General features: G+C 39.1%; 1 protein-coding gene across 5 annotated transcripts in view; it reads right to left on the bottom strand.

The window, feature by feature from the left end:
* Positions 1-12,878, bottom strand: part of LOC109975013 (glutamate receptor 2-like) — a 122,479-nt gene that overhangs the window by 98,169 nt on the left and 11,432 nt on the right. For all 5 annotated transcript variants that reach the window (XM_020625521.1, XM_020625519.1, XM_020625522.1 and 2 more), the window contains exon 2: positions 8,332-8,472. In XM_020625521.1, coding sequence (XP_020481177.1) covers positions 8,332-8,472 — 141 coding nt within the window. The remainder of the gene's footprint in view (positions 1-8,331; positions 8,473-12,878) is intronic.

The following is a 12,878-nucleotide window of genomic DNA, read 5'->3' as shown; positions in this document are numbered from 1 at the left end:
TCACCCTCCTATAGAACAGATTTGTTTTTGGCCTCTTTTTTCTATACTGGCCCTCATAAACCACAAATACTGGTAGATGATCACTTATATCATTTATAAGTAATCCACTTGTCATTTTGCTGTCAATAACATTGGTAAATATATTATCTACAGTATTAGTGTTGCATGCTGGGTTGTTACTCTGCTTGGTTTTGTAATTTTTGGGTATAAACTGCATCTATATATTGTGTTAATAAACTCCTCAGTTCCTGTGTGCTTGTTAGGATTTAACAAATCTATATTGAAGTCACCACATATGAACATTAATTTATGACTTATTGTCAAGTAATTTTCTTCCATCCAGTCATTAAATTTTTCTATGCTGGCTCCAGGTGCTCTATAAATACAGCTTATTACAACATTTTTCTTTTTTTCCACGAGTATTTCTACAGTCACACACTCCAGCAAATTATCCACCACCCTTGACATTTTCTCCACTCTATTATAACAAATGTTTTTATCTATGTACAAGGCCACACCACCTCCCATCTTATTCTCTCTGTTTGTGCATACCAAGTCATAGCCATCAAGGTCAAAATCCATTCCCCTTACATTATTAATCCAAGTTTCAGAAATAGCATTTATATTAAAAGAGTGTGTAAGACTACTAAGATAATGTTTTATACTCTGAAAGTTTGCATATAAACTTCTATTATTAGCTCTTTTCCCTCTTGGAGGCATTTTAATAGCTGTAGAATTTGTTCAAAGACTTGAAAATGTAGTGATATGCATGCTTTGTGAATCCACGTCTGTTTGGGAGAATCATCTTCCCAGGTCCATGAGGGTCTATGCAAACTCTGTGCAGACATCTGCATGCAGGCCAAAGGTTTGTGCGCATGCAACACAATGCTTGGAAAACTCTGGCTTATGAAGATAGAAGGCAGACCAACCCTCAATTTGACTTTAAGTATGAATAAGAAAGTGTGTGTGCCCCTCATCCATGTCTGCGTATGTGCAAGGGCATGCGCAAATTATGTCTAGCCCTTTAATGTCTCAGGACCCAAATGCAGACAAGACCAGGAGGAATATGATGCAGAAGATGTAATGATAAGGTGAAAATATGCAGATGACAACCAATAGGCAGGTGACTATGTGAAATGGCTGCAGGTGGATATACAAATTTAAGCTAATAACAGGTAATACAGGTGGCGAATACACAAACCAAGTAAATGACAAAGAAATAACAAATATATGGGTAAATAAATGGAAGACAACACTAGGGAGAAGCAGACTACTGCAATGAACACAAACCAGAAAACAACCAGACTAAAGCAGACCAACATATAAACTAAAACAAGAGATACTACAATAAATCAGAACAACAGGTAAGTGGGCTCTGGGCTAGTCAGGGGACTGTACAGATAAATACTAACACAAAACTGGCAGAATACAAGGAAGATAACCACAGAACACAAAACTGATGAGAAATTAAACTAACAAGTTACTACACATTTAACATATAACAAATTAGAAATAATACTTCACATAAGAAACTACTAATGCACTGAACAAAATAAGAATACACAGAGACATTCCAACAGATAAATACAAAACTCAGGTAAATATTAACAATCCCAAAATATATAAAAGGAATACACGAAACTACAGGTGGAGAGTAATAAAACAATAAATGTCCAAGCTAAGCTGGAAAGTAATAACTAAAATAAAGAGATGTAAAATAATAGGTGGCTGGCAGAAACAAAACCAAAAATGAAGACAACTGACCAGGGTGAAAAGTGATGGACAGCAAAGTGAAACCAGCAAATGGGAGAGAAAACGTAGCATCCAGAGCTGACGGAGGAAATGAAAAACAGACAGGCAAGGGATACAACAAAAAACAAAAACAAAAGTGTGACTGAGAGTCTGAAGAATATCAGATGAGCAGCAGACGGGTCTGCTAGAAAGAGAACGACACGCAAATGAAACAAACTGGTGAATAACAGAGTGCTAACCAGGAGCTTAAATAATACATGATGTAAATTGAAGAACAGAAGATGGGTGTGTGAAATTAGCAGAAATACATGGAAAATGTAAAACAGTTTTAATAAACTGACAAAGTGAAAGGGAGAAACAAGACAGAATGGAAATAAACCACAATAAAAGCTCATAACAGCAATGTGTGGATACACAAAGTATCATAGCATATCATTCAGGTACAGGTCGAACAATGTCAGTGATCTGATTATAATATCAACGTGGACAAGATGGTCGTTGAGTCCATCTTTGCTCTGTTGTTGCTCCTGTACAAAAAATTGATGTAAATTTCATAATTCCACTTTGATTGTAGTCGACCTTTCATTAATAATCACATAATAGCACTAAATTTGTTAGGCTGTAGTTTTCCTTCGTAAGACAGTCGCTGAGAATGACCACTTTGAAGATGATCACTGAAATGCAGAGGTTAGTTAGACACAGGAGTGTATTTATATTGAAATATTGGACAAAGAAACAGTCATTTTTTTACTTAAATACCGTATATGGCAAAGTAGGGAGGTTAGAAAATCGGGGACAGGGATGTTTCTTCTTTTGAGTGATGAGCGTGGAAACACACACTAGCAAAAAAAGACGTAATGACTTCTTTCTTTGTCTTCGTAAAAAGAGTGGAAAAGGAGAGCAGACAGAAGAAAGCAGCAGCAGAAGTGAAGGCGGACGATCCATATGGGGGGTCGACAGATGAAAACACAGATGCTGAGGCTGAAGAGGACCATCCCATCCCTGAGCTACCAGGTATGTCTCTCTGTTCATTTAACCAGGTCCCCCCTGTCTCTGTCACAGGAACAGACGTCCTCCCAGTCTCGTCAGACATTGTAATGGATGGCCTTCTGTCTTGTCCAGTGCCGAGGAATATAATGTAAACGACACCGCTTTTTTGTTTAGCTTGCTAGCTAAGTCTTTGTCAATTAGCTCAACATGGCGAGTCACTGTCCTGCGTGATAAGCTAATTTTTTTCAAATTTGTTCTCGCTCTCAGGACACAAGATACCTGCTGTCTCTACCATGCACTCTTTGAGAAACTCCCCTTCGGAGAAAGGCTTGCTGGTCTTTGCTAATTTGACTGCCAGCAAATAACCTGCCTTCGTGCTTGATTCTTGGATGGCAGTTTGTTGGATAAAGGTGTTTTGCTGAGCCTGCAAACTAGCTGCCAGCCTCTGAGCAGTAGCCATCCGTTCTTGCGTTGACTGGTTGTTAGCATAATTAGCATGCTTGGTACAAAAAAGTGACGGCTGATGTTGTATTTCTTTAAAACCGCAACGGTTTCTTGGCAAGTAAGACATACAGCCTTTGACGAGACTTCAGTAAAAAAAATTAGTTGTCCATTCCTTATTGAACACTCGGCACTCACTGCCGACTTTTCTTTTCTTTGGCCCACTCATTGTTGCAGATGGGTTCAGAGCAGTAGCAGAGTAATAACTGAGAGTAGCCCTCGCTCCGCAAAATCAAGTCAATGTATCACCGCGCCTAATGCGCCACCTGGTGGAACGCCAGGCATTACAGGACAAGGTCAAATGAATGCAGTCATAATTATGAGATGATATGATTTGGGCAATTCCGCACCAGTCTCCGGCGGGCCGGATTAAAGGGCCGTAGTTTGCCCACCCCTGATATAAAGTATGCTACACTGAAGAAGAAAATGTCTTTGTAAACACTCTGCTGCTATTATAACCCTGTGTTTACAGTGTGTTGACTGTGACAAACGATGCGACGGACATACAACTGTCTATAGATTTTATCAGCAAAAACACTGTCAATTCAGCTTCATTATAAAACCATATACCCTAGACAACCTCAGGGAGGAGAAGAATGGAGGTTTAATGGCTGTGTACTGCTGCACTCTTTTTGAACCACCCCACCCCTGAAAAGAAAACCTTTCCAGAAAAAGTTGCTCTCAGTACAGAGACGCTGTGTCTCTTGTGTCTGTCTTCCTATGGGTCATTACAGTTTTGTACTGGTTCAGACATCCTGTCTCCTTTGCCATTATAGTTTCATAGAAATGTCTAATACATTTTGCAGGGAATGCATTTGATCCTTAGATTTTGTTGTGATACATTGTATTTTTTGATTGAAGTGCTACATTTAACTACAGAAACAAACAAGGGCACAGATTGTTTAGTGTGGATGGCAGGCATACAAAGTGCACAGGCTTGGGTTTAACTCTGCCTTGAATTCTGTTCCAGATTTGGATAGCATCTTCTTCTACATTGTTAATATGAAAATGCAGTACATAAAAATTTGCTGAGCGCCACCTACAGACATTATATTGTAACACATGACATGCTGTGGATCAATGCTGGAAAACAACGGTGTCAAAAATGACAATTTATTATGGCAGAGAACAACACTTTGAATGCCTACATCTGGATGTCCTTTGGAGCACAAAACAGAAATGACCCAAATTCACAACCTTAACTTTACTGTGGCTAGGCAACCTCAATCAGGAAAACACTCCTATGTGTGTGAAGGGAGAAACAACCCCTCTTGCAGGCAATGCATAGAGCTAGATAACATACATAAGCACTGAAATGTCACAGAGTACATCAGTGCCCTGGCTGGTTTTCAGTGGCCCACTGAGAGAAACAATCACCCAATTAGCTGTGTAAGTCAAGTTGAGTTTGGGGATACCACCTGTACTGAAAATTTTAGGAAGATTATGCTTAATATTCAGAAAACTGATGTGTATATGAGGACATGCTCATATACTTGTTATTATGGCCTATGGGGACTTGATTGTGTGCTTGTATATCTCTGAGATGCCTGTGTGAGTAGCCTTTTTGATATCTCCACTGTTGTGTATGTGAGTGGCCGACAGATGTAATACACATCGAATACAATCCTAGTTCCCCTGCCTAAGAAACCCAACATAACCAGCCTCAATGACTACCGGCCAGTTGCACTCACTCCAGTGGTGATGAAGTGTTTTGAGAAACTAGTACGGGGACACATTATGTCATTCCTCCCACCAACATCTGACCCACACCAGTTTGCATACAGGGCAAATAGATCCACAGAGGACGCTGTCGCCACAGCCCTCCACGCTGTGCTGTCCCACTTGGAGCATCAGGAGAGCTATGCACAGCTGCTGTTTGTGGATTATAGCTCCGCATTCAACACCATCCTCCCCCACAAACTGGTGGACCTGGGAATTCCATATTCCACCTACATATGGATTAATAGCTTCCTGTCCGGATGCAGCTAGAGGGTGAGAGTGGGCTAACACACATCCACAGCTCTTAGCCTCAGCACAGGTTCACCAGGCTGTGTGCTGAGCCCCCTGCTCTACACCCTGAACACCCACAACTGCACCCCTGCCCACCACAGCAACACCATTGTTGAGTTTGCTGATGACACCACGGTGGTGGGGCTTATCTCTGGGGGGGATGAGACTACCTACAAGGATGAGATTGAGAGGCTGATAGTGTGGTGCAGAGAGAACAATCTGCTCCTTAATACCTCAAAGACTAAAGAGGTCATTGTCGACTTCAGGAGGAAGAGAACCGACATCTTGCCACTGTATATCAGCGGGGACCGTGTGGAGAGGGTGCCGGCCTTCTGCTTTCTGGGAGTCCATATTGAGGAGGATCTGACCTGGGGTGTGAATACCTCTGGACTGCTTAAAAAGGCCCAGTAGAGACTGTACTTCCTATTAGTGCTCAGGAAGAGCAACATCTGCCAGAGACTGCTGGTGTCCTTCTATCGGTGCTCCATTGAGAGCATCCTTACATACTGTATATGTGTATGATATAGCAGCAGCACAGTGGCTCAGAGGAAAATGCTCCAGAGGGTCATTAATACAGCCCAGGATCATTGGCCGCCCTCTCCTTACTCTGGAAGAACTACACAGTTCCCGCTGCCTCAAAATAGCCCAGAACATCATTAAGCACACTTCACACCCAGGACGTTCACTCTTTGAACTGCTGCCATCAGGTAGATGGTTCAGAGCAATCAAATCAAGGACCACTAGATTCAAGAAAGGTTTTTACCCAACAGCAGTTACCACACTCAATGCTGCTAAAATATAATATGCCTGTGTGTGTGAGGGTGGCATGAGAGGTTTGTTGTTTATTTCATTTTTCTACCACCCTCTCCTTACTCTGGAGAGTAAGTTTTTATATGGTCTTATGGTCTTATTTTATGTTTTTTTATGTTATGTTTTTTTTTTTTTCTATTGCTGTACCGACTGGAGGTCACTCTAAAATTTTGTTGTATGTGTTACAATGAAAATAAAGGTTTATCTTATCTTATCTTACAAGTCTTCTGTTTAGTACAACGGAAACCCTGAAGTAACACACTCCTTATCTGTAGCAGCAGCATACAGATAGGAGCCACAGGACTGGTCAGACAAACAACTCCTCCATTACATGCACAGACTTGGAGAAGAGGACATGTAAGCCAGTTGTACTCTGCTCTTTGATGTGGAGACCTGTGATCTCTGAATAGTCCATTTGCAAATGCTTGAATAAACCTAAAATTGTTTCAATTATAACAATATCAAGGGCTGGAAAAAAATGTGATTTTTATTTTAAAAATTCAATATCAATTCATAAATTCTAAAGACTGATCTTTGCATTTGCGTGTTACATCTGCGCTAAATGTTACGTGTAAGGAGAGGTTACTTCTTGTAAGTGGTTCAGTGTGGACAACTTGTAAATTGTCTGCTTTGAGAGAAAGGAGTCATTACAACATGCACAAAAAGATTATTTAATGGAAATGATGGATTCTATGTGAGCCACCTCGATTCAGCTAATTATTTAAATTAGTTGCATAAGATGTGCTTGAGACAGCTTGTTGTTCTCAAATGTGTGCTCTTACGATGGATTCTATTCAGGGGGCTGAATAATTTTGAGACTGCAGAAGTCAAAACATGCACCTGTTACATTAGTTGTGTTAAGCTATTTCAGTTGTTCTTGTTTGATTTGTGAGCTGAACATTTGTAAATTTTGCCAGTACACCTAATTTGCAATGAGGGTTGAATAATTTTGAGTGCAACTGTATAGGCCTCACGAAAAACTCACCACTGCACGATGGGTGGAATGGCATTATGGGCAAACTGAATTTCCTTAGTGGAGGCTTGTTCTCTCTGCGTGCTGTCTAGATCAGTCTGTTCCTGCTCGAAGTTAACCCCATCTAGCAGTTAACAGATAACAGGCTGATGTCCTCTGTGCTCAAACTAATCATCAAAGTTTATCACTGGACTTTGAAGCATCGTCCTCCTTACTGACAGTCCATATGTTGTATGGAATAGCACAAACTTTTAAATTATGCATAATGATGATGTCTTGTTAGTGGTCCAAGATTTTTATTGTTTGTACTCAACAATTTTGCACATATAGACCTAAAAATATGTAGATATGTGTTTGCCAAGAAAAGACCTTTGTCACATTATTATAAGGAGAAAATTTAACTTTTAATGTGACCCTTTATACTGTTTTATATACAAGGAAGCAAGCATTGCTCATTTGTTGATTGAAGAAAATACAGTATGTCTCCAAGATTCTGAGAAGCACTTTATACACCATTGGGATTTATCTGAAATACATGAATCACCATGAATCATCATGACTCAGCTGAAATTAATGAAATTAAGCAAAAATTTGTTTAGTCAAAATTTAATCAAACTGGGAGACCTCTGCCAATATCCAGCCCAAATAATATCCATGTTAAACAGTTTGTGAAAAAAATGCCCGCTACTACTTATTTACTGCTATTTAAGGTTTTGAACAGCTTTGAAATTGCCTTCTAAATCCATGGCATGCTTTTTCCTTGTTTTCTGGCTTACTGCATCTACAATGTTACAACAGTGAATTATTATCATAGATGTGACCTAAAGATCAAAAAATGAGGTATATGTATATTTTAGTTCTATGCAGAAGCAAATTAGTTTATACACATCTTGCAAATTCATGATAGGAAGACTTTTTTTAAGTTAGATAGATAGTTTAAGACTAAGTGTTCTTTCTGACTTTTGACTCCTTACCTGACTCCAAAGGAGAGCTGCACAAGAATTCCTATGTGCCCAGACTGTCTGTTTATGCATAAATGGTAATTAAAATATTGACTTGACTTGTGAAGCACAGTCGCCTGTTCTGGTCTCGGAGGCATCTGGGATGGACCATCACAAAGTGGAAACGTGTACTGTGGCCAGACAAATCAGTATTTTAGGCCTTTTTTGGAAGGAATGGACGCCATGTGCTCCGGACCAAAGACGAAAAGACTGTTACCAGCAATAAGCATTAATGACAAAACCTGTAATTTAACAACCTGTCAGTCAGAATAAAATAAGAAAAGCAATACTTACAGCAGTTGGTGACAGCAAAGCTGTTGGCCACCTCGAGGTTATCTATGTGTGGAGTCAGTCTGAAATCTGACATTCCAAACTGAAACATGCCAACTCTGAATGCACTGTACTCCTGATCTGCACCCCGGGGGAATAAACCACCTGAGACATGCACACAAACAGAAATACAGCATCATGGTCAAACAGACAGGAAACCAAGAACAGAAACAGCACAATTATAATTATACAATATATTATATAAGAAATACCACACAGTTGTCACTAAGAGGCAAAAAATGAAAATGTCTGATTTGTTTTTAGCACTGTAAACTGTACAGTACTGTACTGTAAATACCATTATATCTTACAAGTTATGTCCATGACATCTTTTTATCTTATTGTAATTTCTTTCGCCACTCTGTCCCAGATTCAATAATGGCCAATCTGGGTGTATGTAATTTATTTGAATTTTATTTCTAATGCCCAATAGTTATTGTGTACTCCAACAACCACCGAGTATCATCTGTAAGTGAGGTGGTGGCCCTTGAAAAAAAACACACTTACTCTACAGTTGCAAGAAAAAGTAATGGCACTGGTTGCAATCTCCTGGTTTTCTGCATAAATTGGTCGTAAAATATAATTTTTTCTTCACCAAATTCATAAATATCAACAAACAATATTTCTAAACTGATAAAACACAATCAGTCATGATCTTTCATGTATTTATTGAACACACCAATTAAACATGCAAAGTGATTGTGGAAAAAGTAATTGCAACACCTGGCTTCTGATGTCACTAAATGTCAACTGGAGTCAGGTGTTAGCAAACCTGGAGTCCAGTTAATGAAGTGAGAATGGACATATGGTTTAGAATTACCTTGACTTATAAAAACACTAAAACAGTGTCAGTGTGCAATTCACAATCAGCATCAGCTGATGTGAGCCAGGTCTCGCAAAAATATCCCAAAAGACCTACAATCAAGAGTTGCTGAATTGAATTTAGCTGAAAAGGGTTACAGAGTCATCTCAAAGACTTTAGACTTTCATCGGTCCGCAGTCAGACATATTGTGTATAAATGGAGATGATTTGGTGATGTGGCTACTCTCCATAAAAGTGGGCACCCAACCAGAATCACTCCAAAGGCACATGCATAATGCTTAGTGAGGTAAAAAAAAGAACCCTAGAGTAACAACTAAAGACTTGAAGGATTCATTGGAGTTCGTTAAAATCTCTGTTCATGAGTCAACCATATGCAAAATACTGAACAAGTATGGTATCCATGGTAGGACACCATGGAGGAAGTCACTGCTATCCAAGAACAGCCTTGCAGCACACCTGAAGTTTACCAAACACCACCATGACACTCCACAACACTAATGGGAAAATGTCCTGTGGACACATGAAATAAAAGTAGAATTTTTTGGGAAGAACCTCCAGCACTACATATGGTGTGAGAAGAGAACCGCGTACCAACATGAAAACATGATCCCAAAAGTGAAGTACAGTGGAGGGAGCATCATGATGTTGGGCTGCTTTGCTGCCTCTGGACTTGGACTGCTTGCCATTGTGGAGGGAAAATAAACTCCCAAGTTTATCAGTGGATAATGTCAGGGTGGCTGTCTGCAAGCTGAAACTCAGAACAAGCTGGGCGATACAGCAGGACAATGACCCAAAACATCAAAGTAAATCTACCACAGAATGGCTTTGGAGACGCAAAATCCACCTTTTGGAGTGGCCCAGTCAAAGCCCAGACCTCAGCCTATTAGAGATGCTGTGGAATGACCTCAAGAGAGCCATTCACACCAGACATCCTAAGAATATGGCTGAGATGAAGCAGTTTTGTCAGGAAGAATGGTCCAAAATTCCTCCTGAATGTTGTGCAGGTCTAATCCATATATACAGGAAGCACTTGCATGAGGTTATTGCTGCCAAACAAGGTTCAAACACTTATTAAAATACTGTTGCCACTGCACCATTACTTTTTTGCAACTGTAGCTGTAGTCTTACAGTACAATGTACAAATTGTGACTGAAAAAGATTCAGTACAGCAGCACAGCAATGGATGCCAAGAAATGTGGAGTAACATGCAGTCGGAAAGTAAGAAATGGAGAGGTGAACTATACTGTAATGTATACAGCAGTTTTTTTTTATCACAAATGTGTCATTTGTATGATTGTTAATGACAAATAGATTAGAATATATGAATAATTAATAATTTCTGTTTGGCAACATTCCACAAAGTTTTCTCTAATTATTAGGGAAATGCAACTTGTTACGTAGTCCTGGTATAGTGACATCTAACAACTTTCCAAGTAGGACTGGACTATTTTTAATTGCAAACAGCTGGCAAAACTGTGTAGTTCTTTGGATTCACCTCTAGCATATAAACTTGTGTCTCATGTTAGGTTTCCTCCACTGTGGCCATTGCCTTGCCTGAAATAAATAGCACTAAATTACACCACAAATTTCAGGTATGTGTCAGCTTTTTAGACCGTCATTTAGTTATTAAATTGATCTTAAAATGGGATGTGTCTGCTTCAGTGATCAGATCACACATTCACTTGGTGTAATTAATCAGAGCAGTAGGATACACTGAAGACAAAAGAAAGCCATATGAGTATTTTTAAAGGGGAGGCAAACAGCTCAGTCACAAGCAACACAGAGTGATGTATCTGTTGGTCTGTGCACATCATTTTCCTGTCCCCATACACTGTAATCTCCAGACAGTTGAGGCTGAGCAACTACTTATCCTATTGGTCTGTGAAATTATAACTTTCATTTGTTTTAATTCTTTTGGGAACAAGAAGCACAACTATAGACAGGTGAGCTGCTACAGTAGCTCAAACTCACCAATGTAAAAACATTTCAAATAAGGGGTGGGACAAAAAAACAATTTACATAAGAACTGCAATTCATATGTTCTAAATCGAATTCACAAATACTAAAAATCTATTTTTCTAATAAGACTGGAACAAAAAAACACAGAACTCAATTGTAAAACCAGTACAGCACACAGAGAGCAGACAGCTCACACATAGCCTACAAACATTGTGTTGCAATGCTAGCTCATCTTTAGAAAAGGAAATCATCTGCGCATGCATTAGACTTGATTATATAGTTTGGAAGACAAATGTGTGAATACTGCGAATTCCATCACCAAGAGACTGACATTAACTGAGCATATTAACAAATGAAGGCAGCTGAGCAACATGTTGCAGCACTTTAGTCAAACTAGTGGGGCAAAGAAAAGAGCTCGTCTCTATAGACCTGTGCTTGTTTTGAATCACACTGGCTTTCTTTGGTAGTAAAACACCGCAACAGAGACGCTGTGCTCCACTGCAGCAAATGTAATGTTAACAACAAAACAACCAAGCGCTCTGCTTTGTTTCCCCCCTTCCCCTTTACAACAACACACAGCTACCAAAAACCAATAGTGGAAGAAGTACTAGGATTGTTTACCAAAGTAAAAGTAGCTGTACTACAGTGTAAAAATGTTCAAAGCCCTGCATTCAAACTATTACTTATGTAGAAGCACAAAAGTATTAGCATCAAAATACAACATTATTGGAATGCAATATAACATTGATGCATTATTGTGTTCATATTGTGTTCAGCAGCTCAGTGGGCAATGGACAAGGATCTATAAGGATTTATTTATATTCTTTTTTTTAATTGAGTCAAATCATTTTGAATCAAAAATCATTCTGAATTGAATCACACCAAGAATCAGAATCAAGTTAAACTGAGTTTGCCTATTGTGAGAGCTTTTTTTTAAAGCCTATTTTAGTCAACAATATTATCAAAACATGTATTTTATTAAACATTTTAAATTTAATAACCAGTGACAGACATTTGTAGTGACGGCTGTCTGATTCTGATCAGTGAGTTTACAGGGAGGGTATGAATAAATTAGTCTTTTTAAAATAATTTTTCAAATATGCACCTCACAGAAACAAAATCAATATTAATTTTAGAAATTCTACATCAGCTCAGCTGCAATACTTGTGGCAGAGCTGGCAGAATGAGGTCACATTTCCATACACACAAATGTTGTCCCTGAGCACAGAGGCTGAGGCCATACAAAGAGAATGGCTGCGGAGGCGGAATTATTAGCTTCTGTGACTGACAGGTTTTAACATGCTTGCTAAACTTCTACCAACAAAAACAAAGCCACTGTTAATAATGCCAGTTAACGACGGTCCTGTTGGCTCTCACATCTTTCATAGACTGCAGTCAATCTTTTTTATTGAGCTTTGGTCTGTAAGAATTATAGCGGTGAGCTGCGTCATCTCATAAAAAAGCTTTTCAGTGATATTAAATTGTGTATTTGACTCTCCACTTGATTACAACAAAGCCTCTCTCTTTTATATCTGAAAATAATAGAACTGTTGTTTGTTGCTACACTTTTGCTCTCCATTCTTCACTAAGATTGCATAGACATATCCGTAGGCCTGGTATTATGCCACTTACACTGAGAATACTGTATGTGGTCAGTGTATTCAGGTAATGCCAAGTTACAATTTAAAATGTTTGCAAAGTTGTGAACATAGACATATACAGTCTTCTT

Source organism: Monopterus albus, unplaced genomic scaffold (assembly GCF_001952655.1).
Source record: "Monopterus albus unplaced genomic scaffold, M_albus_1.0 scaffold356.1, whole genome shotgun sequence".
Classification (NCBI taxonomy): domain Eukaryota; kingdom Metazoa; phylum Chordata; class Actinopteri; order Synbranchiformes; family Synbranchidae; genus Monopterus; species Monopterus albus.
This window is presented reverse-complemented; position numbering and strand designations above follow the sequence as displayed.